A 25,159-nucleotide genomic window follows, 5' to 3' on the forward strand; every position below is an offset into this window, starting at 1 on the left:
TGGTATATGATGATCATATGGTGTGAAAAGTACATAAAATCTTAATTTACCAGCTGGGCTTGAGAAACCCTTAAAATTTACAACACATCTTCCATAAACACAGTTATCCAACTTACTTCTGGAGGTTATCTTGAAGGCCATGGGGGAAGGATTTTTGTGGAAGAAAAGACAGAAATGCTTGCTTGTGTGAGTTTCCTCATGTATTCATACTCCTGTCTTTGACTTGCCTTTAGCTTATTGGATGTAGCTTCTGGACATTATATATATAAGAATTCTGTATTTATGTCAGCTTGTTGTTGAATCATTCTATGAAGTGTGTAGTTTTCCACTGGGCATAGTACTTCTGTCAGATCTTATGCAAATTGCAACATTATTTTTGAGCCATATCAACTCTGATCTGTCTTGAATGTTTTAATTATGCTCCCCTCTTTGTTGTCATTGGAATTAACTAGGGTTGTTTTTTTTTTCCAATTCTATTTGTGCTACCTTACCCTGGGCTGCTAAAATGGTTTTCTTATTTTTCTAAAACCTTTGGTTTTTACTGGTTTTGGATGACAGAAGCCATTACATGATGAGTGGGAAACCATACGAGTAGGTTTCATACAGGTCTTCAACTTTGCCTCACTTCTAGACTAGAAGCTCTTCAGAACAAGCATTAGCTTCATACAAGTTGTGATGGTTTTGATGAACTGAAGGTTAATGATTATCTATAGTATAGTTTGGTACCCTTTTAAGCTGTGTGAGTATTGCATGATCGATTGTTGGATTATAAGAAAGTATGTATGTGGGGGTTTTGTCTTTTTTCTTAATTCACTGGTCAAAATTGAACTGGCTAGTATATTTGGGTCTTGCTTTTAAATTCAGAATATAATAGCTTAGCCACACATTTTATTGACCTTGCTATCCTCTTAAAGAGAAAGTTACATTTATAAATGTTACCTAGCTCACTGTTTTTTTTAAAGACTTTGGACAATGATATTTAACCCCACTGGTTTAGCTGGTCTTTGTAAGAATCTTCGTGCAGTGCCTGTTATGAATTTTCCTATTGTGGTTTGTTTATTTCACCAGGAATAGTATTTCAGGGTTTGTATTGGGCCAGGTAATATTGCTTAAGGATCCCGTTCCTCAAAAGAGCCACTGTAGTGTTGAACTGTTGTCTAAGCTTGGTTATTACAGAGATACATGGAGATCAAAGCCTAATTTGAGTATTCAGAAATAAATATTGAGTCTTGACAGCTACAAGGAATGCAGTCAGTATTCAGAGGGAATAGCAGTGAGGCTTGCAGTGGAGCCAGGATGCAATCTTCTAGTAAGTGGTGTGCTTGAGCATGTTCACATCCTGTGCTGTTCACCATAATGCATCTATAAGAAGCACTTGCATCCTGATAAAATATTGTGATACTTCACTGCTCCTGTGAATTAATTTGCTTTGGCTGTAGAGTATGTGTTTCTGTATTTTGCATTTTAAAGCCAGGACTTAGCAATCCTGTATGTCTCATCCTATTCCTTGTCATGCAGTTACTGTCTCTTTAGAACAAACGTGTGTTCCTGTCTGGGCTTATTAGCATTAATAGCTGTTCTGGTTGCCCAGTGGAATACTGATGCACAATGCTAGAAACTGGGAATAAGAAGAAGGTAGCCTTTAAGAGAAACCACAATGGAAGGATTAAAGAGGGCATTGCTTTAGAGAAATGCTACTGTCCTTTCAAGTCAAACTGCACCAGCAGATACAGAAGTTGAGATTGAATTTAACTGATGTGTTGAAAATTAATTGAGGTCTTTTAAAGGTATGGATTTGGGTTGGAATGCTGCTACTTCTATTGAGGGAAAATAAGACTGAGAAACTTTGAGTCCTATTTAACTGTGCTTAAATAATTCTCCTAGTAATAAGTAAGGAGTTCTGATATTTGGAAGTGGTCATTGATTCTCCCCAGTCCAAATTTCATGCAATATCTATAGCTATTTTCTACCTAGAAACACTGTAATAGGCAGTCCTCAACATCTGTAGGACTTTAGAAGTTTGGGTTTTTTCTCACTAAAGGGACATCTGTTTAATCACTGAAGAGCAAGTCACATAGTTTTCATTGCTGTAAGCAGCAATGCTACTTGTTCTTTTTAAAGTGATTAGTGCTATGTAGTCTAATTTTTCCCAGTTGCTCTATTTTTTTTTTCTTTTTGTAAAAAAAAGAAACTCCCACTTCAGTTTAGTATTTGCTATCTTTGTGAAATTTTAAATTTGATTCTTCCTTATCTAACTTTTCCCAAGAATGGCTTTGATAGATTGGAGGAAATAACTTTGGTAAATGCAACTTTCCTCATTGCCTGTGTTTTTCTACTTATTTTGTCATTCTGAAGAGCTGTGACTAGCAGTTTCACAAATTTGGAGATTTGGAGAAATGACACCTAATTGCACTTTTAAGTAATTGATATGTAAGATCAATACTCAGTAAAATGCTATAACGTGTATGTTTAAGGGAGGTAAAACCACATTTTGATGGAGGAGGCAGCAGAGAAGAGTGAAGGTTAGGAGGAAGCTGTTCAAAATGAGAGGTTTGTGAAGACTGCATTGTATTTTAGTGATCTAAAGCAGAAAAGATGTTCATGGCTTATTTGTGTGCAGGTTGGCAGTGTGCTGCTCTTTCCATGAATAATATATGTTGAGCAATGTGCTGAGTTCAAAGAGACAGTAAAAATGTGGAGGAAGTTCTGCTTGTGCTGGGAGCTGTCACCAGTATTCTACACTGGAGCAGGGCCTCACTGATCTCTGCAGGCAGTGGGGCTTTGTGATGCCTCCACTCCTCCAGTGTGTCCACTGGCAGTGTCACCAAGTCACATTGGTAACTCTGTGGCTTTCCTGAAATAGGTTCTGGTTTTCCAGAACTAGAATGTGGATTTGATCCCACAGCTCAGAATTTTTTTTAATATAGATAGATGGAAGCAGAGAAAAGAGGAATACTTGGCTGAGTGGTGAAGAGCTTTCCTATTCCTAGCTGGGCAAGGGTAGGCTGCAGCCAGTGTCCCTAGCAAGTTCCTGTACAGACAGCATTTGCTCTGAGGTGAGGAAGGAATGACAATAAAGGAGATTAGTGGTTTAGGAAATAAGATTAAAGCGTCAGAATTTGAGTAAAAAGCTAAGGGATGAAATATTGTTAAAACTTGATGCAACAGTTAGAGAAAATATCAGTATATAATTAGCTGTTGTCATTGATGTTACCTGTTGCTTCTGGTACAGGAAGAACAAACCAGCTGACCCTTGTCTGTAGGGTGGGAATGAAGCTCTGACCTCATGTTAGTTCATTGTGCCAGAAGCTGAACAGACTTGCATTAATGAAGCATGGCTCATAGCAAAACTAAAGAATCCCAAAGTTATAAAGAAAGAAACCCCTTTATCCTTATCTCATAATCATGTAGATCATCAAAACCTGTCCTTCCTGTATTCTATTTGTTAACTTCTGCAATATATGATGGAAGGAAGCAGATAAATAGCGGTTTGAACATTTATGGTTTTAGCTAGAGGAAAACTTCTTTAAAATCTGAAGTATGCCTTAAAATTCTCTCCAAGGTGGTAACTTGCCATTTTCTGCAAGGTAGAAAAGCCTAGAATCTACTTTAGCTGCTTTTTTGGTTTTTTGAGGATTTCTTAAAAATACGAAACTTGTGATTTCCATTCAATCTCACTAACTCTTTAGCATTTGTAATTTACAGGGTTTGAGTGGTATCTAAACATTTAGATACATAATTAATAATAATGAAATCAGAATCAATAAACCATGAAGGAAGTATTGCTTTGTAAAGGCTACTTGTGTGCTGAGGTGATGGGTTTGTTACTTGAACACAGTAAATTAGTTGAATATTAATAATTGTAGTGTTTGGTACAATAGAGTAATATGAATGTGATTATCTTATGCTTCCTGGAAGGTATCTCAAAGTATTCTAAACATTTTTAGATTTTTTTGGGGGGAGGTGTGGGTGTGTGGGGTATTTTTAGCGTTGTTGAAATTAGAATCTGCTACACATGTTACAATAGGTATATTCATAATTGGGAAAGAAGAAGAGTAGATGAATCCACAAATCAGTATATGTGACTACAACCAGTAGTGTCAGCAAGGTGAACAAAGACATGAGCTAAATAAGGCTTACAGGAAATGCTGAAGAGTTGGAATTTGGCCAGGATGTTCCCCTGGTTGCCTTTTTTGCTGTTCTCAAGAAGCACTTGTTCATTAAAATTATCAAAACAATTATCTTGGAAAGACCAGCAAGCACAGTGTTATTCTAGGGCACATATGCACATGGGAAATAAAACCTGGAGTTATTTCCATATTGAGGGCAATGTTCTTGAGATTTCTTTGGATTTGCCGTATAAGAGCAAAAGGGTAAAACTGTCTTAGACTTGCATGGGCAAATAGGATCTGAGTAAAAGACAGTTAAAAATAACTTGGTTATAACAAAAGGACCAGTTTTTTTTAAAATCCTTTCCAGGCAGTGCAATGCAGTCTGGTGTAAATAGTGCAATAGGTGCATTTTTAATGGGGGAGGAAGATAAGGAGATAAAGTTTAGGATCATATGTTACTTTTCAGGTTCTTCAGAGTGTTAAAACAATGTAATGTGTCAAATCAAATATGCACCTAGTCTAATACTTTATTGTGACTGTAGGATACTGTGAGAATGTCAGGAATGAAATGGAGCCATCTTCCCAGCCTTTCTCAATGGCAGATTGTGAGTAGAAGCTCAGAAGTATTCATAGTAGCAGTAGGTTGATCAGCACAGGACACCAGAGCCCATCCCTGGTCAGGACAGTGTACTGCTTCCTGGCATGTTTCAACAGGCCCTGGACTGCTTGCAAGTGTTTTATGTTTTTAGTTCTGTGTAATTTCCTTTCATTAACTTCCCTCATTTTCTTTCTTACTTTTTTTTTTTTAAGTGCCTATTTCTAAGAGAAAAAGTTGTGGCAAATTTTTTTTTAGCCTTTTCCTGTCTGGCAGGAATAACAGAGGTAAGCAGGAACTATAAGTGGTTCTTCAGGATGTGCCTTTAGCCAGGTCCTGTGCTTGTTCAAATTGGCTTCAAGGTGTTTTTCTTGCTGGGGAACCGAAAGATTCTCTGGCAAATTGATCCAATATCTTCAAGAAGAAAGAAATCTGTACTTCATCACTCTCAGAAATATTGAATTTCTTTTTTTTCAACTTGATATCCTTCCCAGTCTCCTCTACAAGAATCAAGAGGTTTCTTATGTGTGCTGCCACTACAGTGATAATTTTCATGTTTGTATAGGTTTCATACAATCCTGGGTGCATTAAAATATAACATAAACATTTGGCTTGCTTTTTCTCACTTTCCTTGTTTGTCTTCCTTTGCAATCCATGATGCTGCTTCCCCTGTAGAATGCCCTTGCCCATCAGCCAAACATGATTTGTAGAGGTGTCATTAGTTTCCAAGTCTGGTCCTGAAGTCAAGTTTAAGATTCCTTTTATATCAGTGTTCTCCTTTTAGACTTAAATTTAGACACCCTTGAAGAGGTCAGGCAGCTGGACTAGATGATAATTTTAGGTCTCTTCCAATTGAAATATTCTATTCAAAACTTCGCCTTAATATCTGGATGTAGTACAGGTGAATAGAAAGAGCTACTAATTTCTTCTGACAGCAGTCACTTAATATGCCTGAACTTTGACTTTTGGCTCTGCCCTTTATTGAGGGTGTGGTATTTCATGCCTATCACAGAGGATTTCACGCTGTGCTGTAATAATTTACGGTACTGCTTCTAAGTCTAAGCCTCTTTAAGCCAGACTTACATCTTACTAGAGGTAGAATCCATTCTTGTGGCTTGATTTTGTTTGGTTTTTTGTTTGTTTTTCCATAAACAGTGGTTGGTGTTTTGGTATATTTCAGGAAGTAGGAAACAGAAATACCTTTGTCTTTCAGGTTTTTTTAACACCCATGTTCAGCATCCTGAAAAATGTCAGTAATATTTCATGAAAGAGTTCTTAGTCATGAGGTTCTCAACTCTATTGGCTGAGCTTTGTGTCTGTATTTGTTCTGTGTCTCTTACCCACAACTGTTGTTACTGGCTGCTTCTGTTGTGGCCCAGGGATGCATTATAATAATTTCCTCCTGTACCGTTGGCCTGATAATCAAGGGGTGCCAGCTGCCCTGTTTCATTGGGAGCCAAGGTTTTCCTCTGCCCAAGAGGACACTGACATCTAGTGGATGGGTTCCACTGACACAGGGCAAGAGAACTGCTGCTTAGTGGCCATCTTTCTTCTGAACTTTTACCTCATTTTCCTTTCATTTAGGTCCTTGGGGTTATTAGGAAAAATGAAAAAAAGAAAAAGCCCAGCCAATTTTTGTGCAACTTCTGGAGCTTAAGGAGGGAAGTCTATGCAGTCAAAGTAGTTGTGTTTTGTTGTTTTTGTTTTTGTTTTTTTTTTTTTCTTCTTTCAAGTCACCTGCTAGTTAGCCTGGTTTGTTTGTAATAAAGTGATTCAAGTTAAGGCATTGGCAATTGTCCTCCCAGCCTGTGTAGAATGTAAGTTACCTCTGGAGCACAGCAAGAGGCAGATCATAAAATCATTGAGTGGTTTGGATTGGAAAGGGCCTTAAAGATCACCTAATTCCAGTGGCCCTGCCATGGACAGGGACATCTTCTTGCTCAAAACCCCACCCAGCCTGGCACTGAACACTTCCAAGGATGGGGCACCCACAGCTTTTATGGGCAACTTGTTCCAGTGTCTCACACCCTCATAGTAAAGCATTTCTTCTTGATATCTTAGCTAAACCCACCCTCTTTCGGTTTGAAGCCATTGCCCATGTCCTGTGGCTACATGTCCTTGGAAAAAGTCCCTCTCCATCTCTTGCTGGCTGTACTAAGGTATCCTTGGAGCCTTCTCTTCTCCAGGCTGAACAACCACAACTCTCAGCAGGTGTTCCAGCTTCTCGCCTCTGAGACAGATGGTGCCTCTAAGTTGCCTTCAGTTCTGTGCCTGTTCTTTCTAGGAAACTTGAAGCCTGATAATTGCCTAATAGCTGCCTTGCAGCTTGTCCTGGACATGTTAGTTTAACTGGGAACCAAGTAGCAGGAGAAGCTTTAACAAAACCACAGATGTTCCAGGAATGTTCCTAAGCAGAGAGCTGTGCTTAGAAATCAAACTTTTTGAAAATATTCATCAAAATGTTAGTATTTCATTAAAGACAAAAATAGACATTTTGTTTCTGAAGTAATAAAATCCACATTTCTTTATCAGAGAAAATAAACACAGCCTAAAGCTTGACAGCAGGAGATGCCATGCTTAAGTATTGCTGCAGATTAGTGTTTGATCTCTCAAGTGTTTAAACTATTCTGCACTAGTACTCATTAAACAATAATGTACTGGGTTTGGATTTGTTGACTATCTGGTAACTTTGTAAATGTGGTTAGAATGAAACAATTTCAAGGAACTTAAATTAGGACTTAAAATCAAAGAAAAGCCTTTCAGACCACTTTATTAGTACAAGAGTAATAGAAGATATAGACTGACATTGCTTAGGATGAGGGTGTTAGACTTAAATGTTCAGGGTCTGTTATTTTTTTCCTGAAAGTTGCTAATATTTGCTAGCATTCTTTGGTCACTTTGAAAGTATCCCCAAATAAAACCAGACTATTACAACCAAAACCCTTGCAATAAAAAAAATAATGTTTTATATGAAGTACCAGGAAACAAATGTAAAAGTTATTGACACTTTTTGTGTGCATTTAGGCAATGCAAGCAATAATAGGATATGAATGCATCTGTCCTAAGAGGAAAATTTCATTAATTTCAAGTTTTACGAATTTCAGACCACAAAGCGAATTAAAAACATGGTCCATCAAGACAGAAAAATCACAGCTTAAACTAACCTGTTATCTTAATTAAGAAGAAAAACAATTTTTTTCTATGTCCTGTTGTCTGTTGTGAGTTTATATTCTTATCTGTAGTTCACCGGCATGCTGGACTAAGTACTGAATATGGGTTATCAGTAACTATTCTGTGTCTTTTTTTCCTTGGTGACTTCTGTAACTCTTGATTTGCCACTTAGTTATTTGTGATATGCATTTGTGTTTCCTTCATTATAACTTCTAGCCTACAACTTTATTTGGCATTTTTGAGATTTATTCTTTTTTTTTTTTACCCTGAAAGTTAGCTCTCTTGATTAAAGTTATATTCCCATCTTCATCTCTTACTGTCTTCTGGTTTGTCATCCAATGTTTGTTAATGTGCACTGCTTTGCTGGAGAGGTCATGAAGGGAAAATGCCTGCTTGGTCTGGGAAGTTTTTTTGAGAAACTCTGCTTGTGAAATCCCTTCAGTCAGATGATTTTTTTTTTTTTTAATTTTTCCTTGTAAAAACAAACGAAAGAGACTAGTCTCGACTGAATTCCTGTAGAAATTCACATACTCTTCTTTTGAATTGGCACCATATCAAATACTTAGTTGAAGCTCGGATTTGAACAGTTTCCTTTTCCAAGAAAGGAAGTGGAGTCACATATTCCACATAGATGAGAATTATAGATAAAGATCTGGAGGTGGGATCTGAAGGTGTTCCCGTGCGTTTCTGAAATACCTGGAAGTAAATCTGTCATGCAGAACCCGGAGGTGTTGAATAAAGTTGTTTGTGTATCAGATAAAATCCCCTGTGCTATTGTTTACCAAACAAACTATCAGCTTGTACGTTCTGCATTGTAAATATTAATCTTTTTAAAGCAATGGCAGCTGAGGTTTATTTTAAATTTATCAGCAGCTTGATTGACAAGGTCCCTGTCTTAACCAGATTCATTCTACCAGTTGACTTGAGGATCCTTTCTATTTGTTGAAATTTGGCACTGTAGAAGGAATGTATTTTGCATATTAGCTGTGTAGCAAATTTAAGTTGTGAAGTACTTGAAAACCTTTAGGTGATTGAGCATATACTTCATATGAGGCAATTTTTGCTTTGCTCTTCAAAATATAAAAATAACAGAAATGATTGCATTATAAATGTAAAAAAGGCATCCTACAACTATTTGAAAATTTGAACTGCAGTTTTGATGTAATAAATAAAATTTATATAAAAATTAAGAATAAAATTTATATAAAGGCTTTATTGTAGAAGTATGAGGAGTACAGTGGTATAGGTTTTCAGCACTGATTGTAAGAGGATGTACAACGAATGTCTTTTACTTGACCCTGTAGGTACAAGCTTTTGCGAGTCTTCAGAATTAAAAATGTCATAAAAAATGTTAATGGTGTTAAAAAGGTTAAACTTCAATCTCTTTGATTAAAATAGTGTTTTCATTTACTTTCCTTTGTATCTTGTCAAGATAAAGGCCTGCCAAAGAGACAAGTGTTTCCTTTGTAGCCACTTTTGGATTGGCATGGCCTGAGGATACCTGGGATTAAGGTATGGAATATTATGGAATTCAAAGTGTTAATGGTATGTCAAACAATAAATGGTTATGCTGGGGAAGCACCACAACCCTTCCCTTTTCTTGAAGTGCTTATTGAAGAAAATATGAGGTAAGTGAGAAACTTTCTCCTTGAGTGGTAATGCTATATTAATACTATGATATATACTCTTAATGGTAATACTGTGTAGATGCCTCTGTTCCTTTTGTGGGAGACAATTGCATACAATATAGGATGAATGGAGAAAATTTAAGGACGTTTTCTTGAATCCAGCAGAAACAAATTAAATGGCAGAGTTCATATTGTTCAAGCATTTGAACGTTTAGCAGTTATACTTGAATGTTCAGCCATTAAAACAAGAACTTTAATGGAGACAATCTAAAGTCATGCATGGAAATAACTGGATGTCTGAATGTATTGTTTCTGTACTAGCCATTACTGCTTTGGTTTCATTTCAGTAGTTGCTTTATACTTCTTTCTGCCAGAATTATGAGAATTTTGTTGGCCTTTGGATTCCTTGTCCTGTCTCTTTTTGAAACCTAGATTGTGTAGAAGGTGTGTGCTTCTGGATGGTTGGGGACAAGTTTGTTAGGCAAAAATAGGTACTGCAGATATAAATGTGAGACAAAATTCCTTTGTCTCTCTGTAAATATTGTGCTAGTTATTAGCTAGGGTTATTGCAGTTGAAATCTTAGTACAAGTTTGTGACTTTAATGAGGCTACTTCTTTCTAGCTCTTAAAATGCTATTGAACTCTATCATAAATGGCCTCTTTATAACTAGCACATTCCTTGGCTTCCAAACACAGCCTCAAAGAAAGGGTGAAAATAGTTGTGCCTTTTCTCCAGATAGTAGAAATGTATTTTCTGTTTGCTATCTTATCTTTTATTTTGCAATCCCTTATATATTCCCTGTATATGAGTCGCTGCATGGAAGTATTGATTCAGTGTTTGTCAGAAGTTTCCTTATTTTTATTTATTAGGGTTTTACTTGCCAATCATGAACTGGCATAACTATATTATCAATATCCTAGTTTTACCTACTGAATAGTGGGGGTTCTAAACTGCTGAAAGTCTCTAAAGATACTGTGGTCAATACAATGTCCAACCTTGCTTTAAAAAGAAAAAAAAGGTTAAGACTTCTGGTAAAAGACAAAATTGGCATTTTTTTATTTGGAATTGTACATTAAGCACTAAACATGTGTCATTGAATAGCAATTTGACTGTGTGCCAAAGGATGTCACTGAAAGGAACAGCACCTCTGAGCTTTAGAGATGTTTCAGTAAGGTAATTTGGACTCAAAACTTAAATCGCAATTACAGTGTTTCTTGACTGCACCAACAGCTCTGCTTTTTACCCAGAGCAGTTGTTAGACTCCAGCTTTTCAGCTTAAAAGTCATTCTCAGTGAAAGTCTTGGCAAGACATGGCTGTTAAAACCCTTTTGGGAAGGCAGGACATAACAGCTCTGTCAGACCTTTCTTGAGGGAGTGTGTGTGAGTGTGTGCACATTTTTTAAAAGGCTTAAATAAAACTCCAAGACTATTCTCCTGTGCCTTTATTTATGGCAGCTTGGTAGTGGGGGACTAGCAGGTTGGAAATTCTAGTTTACTTCTGTTGGAGTGAAAGCTCAGTGTTTCCTGTTTCAGTCATGGTACTTTTTTTTTTTTTTTTTCTACCTTGTATGAATTGCTTGGAAAACAAACACTGACCTCAAGGAAATGTGTTCCAAGGCGTGGGAAAAGAGGAAGGGTTTTGCATCTTGTGAAGGAAGAGGGAGGAGAATTTGGGTTGGTTCCCCCCTTTTCTTTCGTGCTGAGCAGAAACAAAAGCAAGATACATTCTCCATGGATCTCAGTGCTTCATGCCACATATTGTGAAGTAACAGGCAAGGGACTTACTGTGGGGAGTAATAGGTGTGATAGATGATGAAATTTCAGGAAGAATTGATATGGTTAAAAATCTCAATCTTCAAGGATAGAGGCTAGTGGTTATTTAGATCCTCATGCTGTTTGTTGATCTGAATTGTACCTCACGTGTATTTGCTGTGCAGGTTTTCCTGTGAATGCTGATCACAGGGTGCTTTTGAGTGTTTCAGGATGTTATGTTGGTTGAGACACAAGCACTGAAGCTGAAGAGCCACAAAGCTGTCACAAACAGTGACTGGTCTAGCCCCTCCTGTGGCCATGAAAAAAACGACTTGTGTTCCCTTCAGCTGCCTGATTGACCTGAAATAAAAACCTCTTGTGTTGGGGTGTTTCTTTGTGAAAAAACTCTCAACTGATTTTTGCATACTTTCTTCTAGGTTTGCAAGGGTTAGTCCTGGGACATTGTTACTTTGGTATCTACTGCTTTTACCTCAGAAGCTGTTGGATTTGGAAGTAAATCTGGTGTGTGTAATGGAGAGCAGGACAAGCATCTGCTTCATCTCTGTTTTGAGTGAAGGACATGGTCTAAGTGTTGCACTGACAGTGTTAGTGTCACATCCAGGATGCTAAAATTTGATTTACTTCAAAGGCAGAGTCTGGGATAGACTGTCAAGATGGAGTGCACTGTAGTGTGATCACCTCTCCTTGGTAACTCATAGTGGTTCTTGAAAAGGCATTTATCTAGACCTATAACCATTCTTTTGTTTTAAAACAAGATTAAATGTGATGCTTTTAATTTACCTGTGCTGTCAGCATGCATAAAGCCTAATACTGAAGGAATAAGAGGAAAATAATGAATCCAGTAACTTGGAAATCATGATTTTAAACTTTGAGTTTTATTTCTTTAACTGCTTTGCTTCCATATGCTGTTTGGGTTTATACTATGAAGACAGAAAGTCATCTTGTTGCAAAAAATTCGAGGCCTATTTCTGTTTTGAATTATCAATAATTGTTCTGAATTGCTCTAACACTGTTAAGAAGGCTGCTGTTTGTAGTGTGTGCTAATGTTAACCTTTTCTGTTTTTGCATCAAGGTGCTTCCTAGACTCAGGTTCAAAGCAGTCAACTTTCTACTTGTGTGCTTTCATACTAATAGAAATTTTCATGTTCTTCACTCATAGTCTATACAGAGCTGTTACTGTTTCATTGTCCAGCATGTTTTCACTTGTAACGTGTTTACAATAGTCACTGCAATAATGTGAGTGTGCTGAGGAAACAGTATGGTTCAGAGATGGGAAGTTATAATCCCAATTCTTAATCAGTGTGCTGCAAGACTTTTTAAAATATCTCAGAACACACATTAGTAACCTGCTAGCTAAAACCAGATTATGCTTTAGTAATTTAATGTTCTGCTTTGCTCGATTATTTCCTTGTCACCAAACTACAGATCTACTTAGTCTTCTCCAACCTTGTAAAACTGGCAGTAGGTGTGTGGTTTAACTATAATGCTGGACATAAAGGAGACTTTTGAAGCAGTCAGCCCACGTTTTCATAGTGTCTGTGTAAAGCTATTTTTTGTTATTAGAAGTGTGGGAGATGTATCTGATTCTAATGTTTTTCTTAGAGAAAATAAAGTTTTGGAAAGATAAGAAATGTTGGTTTGCTCTGACAGTACCTAATTCTGTAGAGTAAGCTGCTTACTTTTTTACCTGATTCTAGTTTTAATGTGATACTGAAGAAAGTAGGATGTACCTGTTAACAGGCTTCTAGCAGTATTATCATTTTGCCTTCTCTACATGAGGATCTACCAGCACTGTCGTCACTGTCTGATACTTCTTTATGGGACAGAAATCACCAATTAGCACAGTAACATGAATTCAGCTCTTTCCTGAGAAAATACCAGAGAGTTAATATGATGTAAAATCATAAAATGTTCTGAGTTAGAAGGAATCCACAAGGATCATTGAAGTCCCAACTCCTATACAGAACACACCATACAATCTAATACTGAAATAATGCTGTTTTCAGTGGTCTGGGTAATTTTGGAAGGATTTTTCTTCTATGTGGTTCCCACAAGCTTCCTGGAATGCAGTGGGGTTTGTTTGACTCATCATTGTCCTGCTATGAAATGCTGAAGACAGAGCTCCCAAGAGAGTGTACTTACCAGGCTTGTCTGTTAATCACTTCAGCAGAGATTCCCTTGGAGCACCTAGAGCTCCAGGGTTAGTAGGTATTGCCAGAAGAGAATGTCAAGGCAATGAAAACTCCTCCATCAGTTCCTACAATCTCCTTTTAGGGCTTTGTTTCAGAGAGGTAGGTCCAGTGCAGACTGCTAGCCTGTTTTTTTTGCAGCCAAAGCCATCTATGAATGTTGAGATACAATTTAATTAATTAATTAATTAAATTTTTTATGGAACAGAATCATTCTCCTCATTCTCCTTTCATTGTTTGTTTGGCTACTGTTTGGGAAGGCTTTTTCCCTCCTTCATGATGGCTAGTAATTCTTGCAAACAATTGCTGTTTGAAAGCTGACAGGAATCAAGGGAGAAATATTGACATGGGTCACAAGTGTATGCTATTTTAGAAAAACTCCTAAGACAAAGTGGTGTTCACTGTGTTCATTTATTCCTTGCACTTGCAACCTGAAGCGACACATGTACTCCTGAATAGTCCATTCTCCACCTGAGTTTGCTACCATTAGCTAGTCTTGGTGTTTCCCAGAGACCTCAGTGATGAGAAAGTGGTATAGAAAAACTCCAGTTGAATTTGCAAGGCCTTGAAGTTGAAATACTTCTGGGAAACCAAAGTTTTAGGAAGTCAGAGCCCCATTTGAGCACTGATACCAAAGTCTGTGTTGAGCTATGTGTTGCCAAAGGCATCTCTGCCATTTCTTCATTCATAGGTACAGAACCTGAAACCTGTGTTATCTGACTACAGATAACCAGAAGATAGTAATTTTGAAATTTTTGTGGTAATTTGGTTCACATTGCTCCATACAGGTACATTTTTCTCGCTGTATAAGTACTAGAGGATGTATTCTTCCCTAGTAAGTTTTATCTAAATTATTTGAGTGAGACCAGAGTTGCACATAATTCTTGGTTTTTTTCTTCCCTTCCTGTTAGTAAGAAAAATGCAATGTCCACCTTATGATAGAAATAGGTGTCTTATTTCATTAAATGAGTGAGTGCATTAATACAACATTTTAAAAGTGTTTCCTAGCTCTTCTTTTATGTTCTGATTTTTAAGGTAACTTTTATGGAAGCTTTTCTTTAATTGCTTGTTTCTTTGACTATTTCATAATGCACTTTGGTAAATTTTGCAGAACAAAATATGTTCCTGTGTGATTGGAACAACATCAAGAGACCACTACCAGAGCTGGCCATGTAGAGCTTCCTGAGCCTGGTTCTATGGCCTATTGTCACATGGCAAGTGGGTGTCACGGAATACTGTAGCAGCTGGCATCTGACTCGTGTGTCCTGCTCCTCAGGAATGGTCAGGAGGAGTCAAGAGAATATCTCTGTTGTATTATTGCTTGTTCTGTCAGTTAGAGATGTCAGAAAAGGCGTAGGAAGCAGTTTGAGGACTTGAGATAACAGAAACTCAGGTGAAATATTTGTCTTGTTCTCCTTGAAAAGAAGCCTGGAAAGGAGTCAAAGGAACTTTTGTATCTTAAATAAGGTTTATGCTTTTGAAGTGAGTTCTTTAAATTTCAGTAGGATATATCAATGCTTTCTTTAATCCACAAACAGCACTTCTATGATATTAGGCATTGTGTCTTTAAAGGCCTCCTAAAGTGTTAAATAAATAAATAAACTGACAATGAAAGTCAAAGCTCTCTATTTTCTGAACTGATTGGACAAAGTTCTTCTTAATATGGTAGGATTACACAAGTTTGAAAAGCTGGTTTGTCTTTTTACGAAAACTCTGAAGTAGATTTGTAGTACAGATTGTAAAACCACTGTGGAAGTTGGAAGTATGTTTCTGAAACTTTAATTGTTTCAAAGACTCATCTCCCCACTGTCACATGTGGTGTTTGCCACCACCCCACAAACCACTTCTGTCACACAATGAATAAGCAGAATTAAAATTGAGCTTTTCTAATGACTGAAACTGAAGGCCTTGTGAATGTAGTTCTTAGAGTGTATATTTATGGTTCATCATGCTTACTCTTTGACCATTTTGTTTGTTCTCAAGAGAACATAGCAGTAAAGATTTCCGAGCAGTCCCGGTGAGCAGGCGAGTGTCACGGAAGTGCCTGGTGTTATCTGCAGGGGCACCAGGCTGCAGCTCCCATGGCCCTTTTCCTGGCACCCCAGTACCTTCAGGGAAGCATTTGGGCAGTTCACTGACTTAACCCAAATGGATGCTGCTTTGTACTCTAGACAGTTTATTAAGAATTTGCTTGAAACAAGGCTGAGACAGATCTTGCGGGCTGTCTTGTCAGCTTAGTGTAGTCTGAACAGCATTCTTTTCTCCTCTGCCCTGTCATTACCCCCATTCTGCTGCTGAGTACATTCTCCTCCTGGTCACTCTGGGCTGTAACCTAGGAAGCACTGGATCCCTTGCATCCCACAGCAGGCTGTGAGCACACGCTGCAATAGTCATCTGCAGGAATTTCCTATTGCATGTAGGGCAGAATCCTCTGCTGAGTCTGGCACTTTTCCATTCCTGTAGTACTCTGTTGAAAGCTCATTTTAAAAATTCTTTCCTTACTCTTTAGTCAATTCTTCCTCTTCCAAAGCATGAAATAGTTATTATTCTATGTAGCAGATATTACTATAAATTGTAAAGAGTGCTCCTTACTTGTTTTGATTGCTCTCAGTACTTAGGTATCTTCTGTTTCCCATGTCACAGAGCAACTGGCAAACATGCATTAAAAGTGTGGATCCTGAAGTATTTTAGGAATAGATGTGTGCTAAAATCAACCTGTATTTCATTTCCACATTTTGCCTTGGAGCTGGGCTAAGCTAATCCTACTTTCTGGTCTGTTTAGCAGACTGTAGAGCAGGGGAGATTGAATCATGTAGGGAAGAAGGTTGTGCTGGATTCTCACAGCATTGTTTTCTAGAAAATAAAAGCTGATATTAGTCATTCAAGCTTTTTTTGGCTTGCAATTCGTGCAAATTGTATTGGTGAAAGTTTTTTCTTGCCTTTAAAATAGGCTTCCACAAAAAAAGATTGTCTTCCTACTTGTTGGTAGCTAACCTGACTTCCTTGAGTGTGTTCTTTCTCATGTAAAATAACTTTTGCTTCTAGTCATGGCTTGTAGAGGTAGGTGTTCTCTAAGCTTATGTTAAGCAGTCATGACATTTTGCCCTATGAAAATCAGTAAGATGGAGGGAAAAACCATTTAAGACTCACAACCATGTTAGAACAATACACAAAATTGTATTAATGAGTGTGCTTGGAAAGTATCATTGTTCATCTTTGCTTTTTCCTTCTCCTCTTAATTGGAGGTTTATAGCCTATTTCAAGTTATATTTCAGCCTTCCAGTTCATAGCTGATTTAGCCAGATTATGTGCATTCATTTGGCTTTTTCTAGACTCCTGGATGTGTTAAATCTTAGCATAGGTGCTATTTTTTGACTTAGGAAAGGTCAGTGTTATGTAGGACAGTGTCTCCTACATGCAGTGGTATTCTTTGTGCTGTGTGACAAACCAGTTTTCTCTGCCTGCTGTGTGTTCAGGTTATGCTATGAATTTGTTTTTAGTGTTGCAAAGATGAATGTAGTCTACATGGGGGCTTCCAGGAACCATTTGTATTTTTTTAAAAATTGAATCTTCCTGTTCCTCACTCTTGCAGTGCTTTCAGGTTAAATATTTAGCAGCTTGATCACTGTGTGGTCTGACACTACCACACCTCCAGATGTTTACTGTTCATTGATTAATATTACAGATTTCTCAAGAAAATGAATTTTAAGGAAAAAAAATAGTTGCAGGCTAGTTCTGTTTCTCTTTCTAGTGTTCAGAAATTGAATCTGATTAAGTCCTTGGAGAAGAAAAAATTGAAAACTGATGCTTCTTGATTTGCTTTTTTTTTTTTACCCCGCCATTGATTTTTGCTCTGCAAATGTCATTTTTCTACTTTATTAGATGTGTATTATCCAATTAAATTAATGATAGATTTTATCCATATTTGTGTAGGTAATCTGATTTTTATTTTTGCTATATCCATATAAATTTCTTGAAAATGTTGTTCTCTATGTAAGAGAGATGCTAAGTTTTATGTCATTTTATTCTTAAGGTTGAGGGTGGGGCTAGGACAGTTTTGGATCTAATATGCATAATTAATTGCATAATAAATTGCATAATTGCGTAATAAATTAGGAGGAAATATTAGAGGGCTTGAGTTGCCAAAACATTTTTAAATTAAAGTGTGCAGTGAGTCTCCCAAGTGTTTTCTTCTTGAATTCTTCTAAAGCTGCTAAAACTGCTTTCCAAATATATCATCGTCTTTGATTCCTTTCTGCCTGTATGTTGTTGCATAGTCAGTGACAAGATTTACATTTTTAACTGGTAAAACACCTCTCCCATTGTCCCCCTTCCCCGAATGAACACAAATCATGAATGTTTTGAGTTTTCAAGTGTACAATGATTAGTTGAATATAGAGGGAGGGACACATGAAGAACGTCTGTCCTTCTGCCTGTGCGGAGCACCCCTCCCCTGGAGATATTCAACTTGTTTGAAACTGCTTTCAGTCTTCCTCTTGGTAGTCTGATGCACCAACACCATGTCAGTGTTGATAGAATGGCTGGGTTTGCAGCCACCTGAGTTAAATTTCTTAGTTCTTTGGTGTTCCTTTTTAAATCTGAGTGTCTACGCAGTTTAAAATAACAAGCCCTGCTGGCTCCTCTTGCATTTTTTTTTTTCAATGAGAACTTTTATTCCACAGTTTTAAGGTTGCAACGGCCTAATCATTTGAAATGATAAAAGCTATATTGCTCTTTTTATTTCCTAGCCTACTGGAAGGAAGGGGCTGGTTTTTACTATTAGAGGTTTTGACTCTCTCACATTTCTAGGATTTGAAATAGATGTTGTGAATACAGCAGACCTCCTGTCACTCATCTTAATTGTAAATAGCTTTTGCCTGAGAGACAGGGACTTTGTTTCTTTGAGCTTGCAACTCAGCAGGAGTTAGGAGCTGGCACCAGTTAAATTTAAGATTTTGGTTTCTGTTCAGTTGTCAGTGCTGGAAGCTTTGTGTCTCAGAGCCAAGTACCAGCTGCTCCTGAGCCAGCCCATGCTGTGCTCTTCCTCCAGGTACCCTGAGATGTTTCTGTTTCCCACAGGTATTCTTACAGCAGTTGTTACTCCACAACAGGGCAATGTGTTGTCCAAGTAAAATATGGCATAGTTCATGCTGTACTGGCTTTTCCAAAGTTCTGTGTCTCATGATGCATAGAACTGGCATCAACTTGGGTATAACCTGCTGATGTGCTAAAAGTACTGGATAACTAGATATTTAAACTTCATTGTAGTGAATATTATAAAAGGAAAGATTTTTTTTTTTCCAAGTGATCATCTTCATCAATGAAACTGATCCCTTGTGATGTTTATCTTGAGGCTTGAAAGTATAACATAAATCTTTTATTCCAGAGGTTAAGAAGATTATCAACAAAATACAGAACAGAGAAGATCTACCCAACAGCCACTGGAGAAAAAGAAGAAAATGTGAAAAAGAATAGATACAAGGATATATTGCCATGTAAGTTGGATTTGCATGTTAATAGAAGACAACGGAAAGGGCTTGTTATTCTCCATGTATTTTGAATTTTACTTTTCAGTTGTTAGTGAAAGGCAGAATTGGAGATAATTTACTAAAAGATTACATTATTAAAATTTTTATTTCTAACTTAGAAGGCAAAGTGACTGAATATACTTATATTTTACCAGGAGAGGTATCACCTGAAGATAAGTGAAGCTGTATTGAACTGGCAGTTTCATTTTAGCTCAGAATAGTTGAGAACGTTACTGGATACTTAAATATATGTTTTCCTTAGGAGCATGTTATTCATGGTAGAAAACAAACAAATGTCAGCATATACTCTAGGTGAAATTCTGAGGAAGCTTAAGGAATCTATTTTGATGTAAAATAGATATTTTTTGCCTGTTTGTATCCTGCAAATGGTGTTGAAAAACTTTCAGTGCTGGATTGGCTTTGATTTCTATTTTGCTGGAGTCCAAATGAAATTCTTTTTAATGTGTGGACACAGAAAGCAAGAATCAGAGCACAATTTCGATTTTAAACCCACAAAAATATGGATATTACAGATCAGTGATCTGAAATTACAAGACTCTCTGTTACATGCTCACTTTGTGTAGCTCCTGAGGCCACTTATTTCAGAGAAGCTCTTACTGTACTTCTTGATCTGTACAGCTGACAGTGAGATTAAAGGGCATTCTGATAAATGCCACTTCTCTTGTCCCAGAAAGTCAGCAACAGGTACATTTTATTCTGCTTATTAATTGGGAGGAAGTGTTTAATAGGTAAAGTGAAAAAGAGAGAGGAAGTCGTTATTGTCATCTTGTTAACAGTGTCCTGGTGTTTTGGTAGATTGGTCTTGGTAGCAGCCAGGCTGAATTTGTGAGACAGTAGCACTGCAGCAGTGCATGGCTGCAGCTACAGCAGTAGATGAGCTCATCTGTCATCTGCATGGAAATAAAACCTGAGTCACTGGCATCTGGAAGAGAACAAAGCTCACAGTGGGGAAATGAGCAAACTTCAAAGCTGACATAGAGGAAAACTGAAGATGTGTTTTCAGTTTAAGTGAATGTCTCAAACATCCAAAGTCTCCAGCAATGAAGTGATGGGAGACAAGCTTACAATGAGAAGCAGGAGAAAGGCAAAGTATTCTTGTCTATCTCTTGTAAATTCAGGAAATAATGTACATTTGTAACTTAATCAGAAATTAGTGCTGTATTTATCAGAAATTGTTACTGCTACCAGAGAGATCAGTAACTTAACCCTGGCTTCAGAGTAAAAGTTGCATGTTCCCATTACAGTTTACTAAGCCATCTTAAATGGAAGTAAAATGCAACCCTGGTCACCTGAAGAACCAATTAGTTATTGTGAACTGAGTCTTTAAGTTACATGATAATATCCAAGCACTTAATCTTCAGAAGCTGAGAACTGCAGTGGAATTTTTGGGGAGAAATCTATTCCAGACCTTAAACTCTGTAACAGAGTCTCTGTGGCACACAGAGAGACAGGATGGCGATGACATTTGGAAACTGCTCTAGAATTTTGGATCTACTGGGAAGATAGGATCCCTCATTAGCCTGCTACTTTAGTTAGTCTGTTCTGCCACTTAAAAGCAGTTTTTAGTATAAAGTGTGTGACACCATTTCATGCTTAGAGAATGTTCTTGCTTTTACAATCTCTGCATGTAACACAGTGCAATGTGTTTTAAGGGCTTTTTCTAGGCCTTTATATGGGTGTGTTGTCTTTAGATTTGCAATCTAAAAGTCTCATAATTTACACTTGTGCTTTTTTAAGAAGCATTACATGGTAGCACAATTTTTTTTGCATGTTATGAGGACTCTGGCAGAAAAATTTCACCAATTTGCAAGTTTTTTAGGAGAGCTTTCTGTATAGAAATAACTCTTCGCATTTACTTCTTCTGGGTATGGTTCCCTGTTTTATTATCAGTGATGTTTTTACAAAACAAAAAACCCAAATAACCATATTTTTTCTTTTGAAATGTATTTGTTCTTTGTCTTTTTCTTGAATTTAGGTCTAATCAAAGGTTTAGCAGCTGTTCTGTTGTTGAGGAATTGACCTTGGGTGCAGAAAGTAACAAATTGCTTGAGCAGCTGTTTCTACAGATACTTCTGTTGCCCCATTTAAAGATTAATTTCTTTTTTTGATGTGGATTTCCAACTAAAAGAGCCTCTGTTGTAGAGATAGTTTGAGAAATTTTTATATAATAAGTGTTGTTATCAACAAGAGCTGGAAATACTGGCAAACCTGCTAACCACCTACACCATTTTAGTAACAATCAAGTTGTTGTATTAAAGATGCAATTTTTTTTAAGGCCAAGAAGAATAACAAAATGTTTAGTTTATTCTGTCAACAAATAATAAGGCCATTTTTATATTGCTGAGAATTTTGCTCTCCAAAGATCTGCTGGTTTTATCAGAAACTTTCTCTGAGACAATCAGTAATGTTTGAGGTAGAAACTTGACATGTCCAAAACCCCAGAATGAAGGAATCTGCTGCTTTCTAGTTCAGAAGGTTTATTTCTTTGCTCTAGCAAAGAGCCCAGCCCAGTATTTGGGGGATAGGGGTCAGTCTGTGCCTGAGCAGTAAATCCTGGTGCCTGTTTCCTGTTGTGGTACCTGATGGGTTCCTCCTTGGCAGAGACCTTGAGTGCTGCCAGCTGCTTTAATGTGCTCTGGTGTTTTGCGCTTTCTGCTTTCCCTAAGTATCTTAATTCTGACCACCATGATCTGTGTTAATGTTGTGTAACTGCAGTTTTGATGGCTTCTGATTAATTCTATTTTGCTTCTTTGTAATGAATTGCTCTTGGAATTCCAGGAGGTGGTACCCTGTCAACTTGAGCATCAGAAGCACATAGCAGTAGGAGCTACTGTGCTTATCACTCACTACCTGAGTTGGTTGACACATACAAATGTATTGACTTGCTTGTGTGACTTAACTTTGGAAAATATTCTTTAATGTTCTATGTGTATTATGTTTACTGTTCTGTATTGATTTACATGTGTTGTAATCCTTGTTAAAAAAAAAATCTTGGTCTGGTTTTTTTTTAGTTGATCACAGCCGAGTTAAACTGACCTTAAAAACTCCCCCACAAGATTCAGACTACATCAATGCAAACTTTATTAAGGTATGTGGTACTAGTTAAGCAGTTCTTCTATTCTTTTTAAGCTTTCTTTTCTTGTCAGTGCAGTTTTAATATTATAGTCTAACATAAGCCTTTAAATCTGTGAGGAAGATACTCTTTTATTATGACTTGAATAAATTTGCAGATATGGTACCATTTATAGCACAATCTTTAAAGCTTTGATTTTACTCCAAAGTGGAAATATAATGTAAAATACTTGTTTTTAAAGTGGCAGGCAAGTGAATTGGAGATTTGTACTGCAGGAAAATTCAGATGCAGTTGTTTTAACAGGTGACATTTCTAGGAACCATAAATGAGATGTTTGACAAATTGTGTATGTTAATGTACATATCACTCTGTTCATGGAGAAAATGTGGCAATGGAATTAACATTCTAACATTTGTAAAGAGAGGCCAGAATTTGACTAAAAGCCTATTACAGTTTTGTTTTGAAGTATTAATGTCTTGAGCTGTCTTTGTAGCTTTATTCTGATGCTGCTTCTACTCAGTATTTATTTTTCAGAAACAGGTATTCCTGTAAATCTTCCTGCATGAATGTTTAGCTTGAAATGCTGAACATTAATGTAGTGAAAATTTATCTAAAATAAATTCTAGAATTTTATATTTTTGCAATGCATTACAGGGAGAGAGGAACTTAAATTTTTTCGAGAGGATGCTTTTTTGAAGCAAGATTTTCAATTTTTCATCACTGAATGTTTGAGTAACAAAGAAAATGCAGACTTAAAGGGAATCTTCAGAATCTGAACATACTTATTTCCTGTGACAGTCTCTGGCAGTGCTGGAGCTGTTTTGATCTTGGGCTCCCTTGAGATTACCACCATAATTAGGAGTCATGTTTTGTATTGATGCTTCCTGTTATATATTTTTAAAAAGGATATTCTAATTTTACACCATTATAAGCCAAAACCTTTTTTAATTCAGTGCAGATAAATGTTCTTTATAAACATTAATTGTTCCTTTCTGCAATCCCAGGGAGTACATGGGCCAAAAGCATATGTTGCTACCCAGGGACCCTTAGCCAATACAGTCATAGACTTCTGGAGAATGATATGGGAATACAACGTTGCTGTAAGTAGCTATAGAAAAATTCAGTGTTACCTTATTTCATGGCACTCTGTGTAATTTTTTCCCTAAGCTGGCTATTATTATCAAAATATTATCAGTGATTTAGATTATTTGCTTTTTGTAGTTAAATAGCATTAAAATTATGTATTCAGCTTAATAATTTAAATTCAAAGTAATAATTTTGTTGAATGACTGTTAAGTCCTTCATATTTATGAATAGGTTCTTGTTTGGTTACATCTGTAAGGTAGGAGACCTTACAATTCTGACTTAATGTAGACTGACAAAATCAAATACAGAACTAGCACGTGAAACAAAAAATATCCCCAAACCACTTATCTTTCTTTTTATGCTAATTTTGGGTTAGTTACTGTTTTATATATTCTACATCTGTTTAAACAGCTTTTGTCAAAAATTAATTTTTAAATACTTGTGGAAATTGGATATGTTTGACAAATTATTTGTGAAAATTTTTTGGGGGGGGGGAGTTGTTTGACACTGAAGTCATGGTTACTTACTGTAACAAATAGCTTACCTGTTGATGAATTTTTATTATGCTACTCATGCATTCTGAAATAGGTTCACCTAAGAAATTTGCTTGATGGTCAGGGTTTTTTTGGGGAGTTTTTCATATTTCATTTATTCTATGTCACTTTAAGCAAATATAGCTATGTTTCTTGGTTCTATATTTTTATAAGTTTAGACTTTACAGTCAGACTGAATAAATAAGGTATTTGTACAGGATTACGGTGAATTTGAATTAAGTAGCCTTGAAATGTGGTATTAGTGATGTAGATTTTGTGAAGGATGAAACTTTGTTACTGTTTTAGAATTAGAAGAGCATGGGTATGCAGGAAAGAAAATATTAATAGTTAGTCTCTTCCACAGTAACCACTTAAAGTGTATCAATATCTGCCTAACAGAAGCAAGTGGTGAAGTGTAGGTTTAAGTGACATGTTCCAAAAACATCTAACTTGGAGCATCTTTTTTTTCTTTTCAGATAATTGTAATGGCCTGTCGAGAATTCGAAATGGGAAGGGTATGTGTCCTAAATACAAAAATAAATGAACTTTGCCCATATGAGGCAATAGCTGTGAAGCTTCATATGCCAAATCCATAACTCTGATAATATGCCAGATGAAGTGAGAAAGCTTATCCTTACATTTCTGTACAAAGGAAATAGCTCATTAGACTACATTTCTTTGCCCATTGGTAGGGTTACATGATTATTTAGGTGCCATCTCAGTGGAATATGCTTCAGTGTACAGAACTGTACCAAGGGTTTGTTTCTGGCCATGTCACTGTGGAAAAAAGTGTCTTGCTCTTTGTGGGATGTAGGCCAACTATGAAAATCCTGAGTCCTTCAGAATTTCCTGTCAATTGATACAGCTGCAAAAACAATTAAAAAAAAAAAAATCTCTCTTCTTTATTCGTATGACCTTAGAAGGAAATCCAGAATTGTGAATTCCCAACTTGCACAAAAACTAAGCTTTCACTGCTCCCCTCTGCATGATGCTTATGCATATGGTACAGGCAGACATGAAGTTTTCGTCCTAATTTGCAAAATCTCTTTTGCTGGTATTTATGTAGTTGTTTGAGGTCTTGGTTTTTTTTTCTCTTGTTATCCAAAAGAAAAGTTATTTTACTTTACTATCTTAAAAGAAGTCCAGAATAAGGCATTTGGGGTTGTGATTTTGTCTGCTCTGCTTCTGTTAATCATCTTGCAGTACCATACATGAATTAAATTAGGATTTTTTGCTTTAACAGAAAAAATGTGAACGCTACTGGCCTCTGTATGGAGAAGCAGCTGTAACTTTTGGACCGTTTCGTGTTTCTTGTGTAAGTATAAAGCTTTATAAATTAATTTTCAAGGTTTTAGTGGGTTTGTAACTTAATTGTTCAGTGAACTGTTTGTAATGGGCTTTTTAGTTGTTCAGTACTAAATTTTACAAAAGGACTCTCAAAGGAGTGTG

General features: G+C 36.8%; 1 protein-coding gene across 3 annotated transcripts in view; it reads left to right on the top strand.

Moving 5' to 3' along the window:
* The window catches only part of PTPN12 (protein tyrosine phosphatase non-receptor type 12), a 69,760-nt gene that overhangs the window by 12,887 nt on the left and 31,714 nt on the right, over positions 1–25,159 (top strand). For all 3 annotated transcript variants that reach the window (XM_056507430.1, XM_056507420.1, XM_056507412.1), the window contains exons 2-6: positions 18,856–18,964; positions 22,030–22,106; positions 23,096–23,191; positions 24,187–24,225; positions 24,954–25,025. In XM_056507430.1, coding sequence (XP_056363405.1) covers positions 18,856–18,964; positions 22,030–22,106; positions 23,096–23,191; positions 24,187–24,225; positions 24,954–25,025 — 393 coding nt within the window. The remainder of the gene's footprint in view (positions 1–18,855; positions 18,965–22,029; positions 22,107–23,095; positions 23,192–24,186; positions 24,226–24,953; positions 25,026–25,159) is intronic.

The sequence above is a fragment of the Oenanthe melanoleuca genome, chromosome 1A (assembly GCF_029582105.1).
Source record: "Oenanthe melanoleuca isolate GR-GAL-2019-014 chromosome 1A, OMel1.0, whole genome shotgun sequence".
NCBI lineage: Eukaryota > Metazoa > Chordata > Aves > Passeriformes > Muscicapidae > Oenanthe > Oenanthe melanoleuca.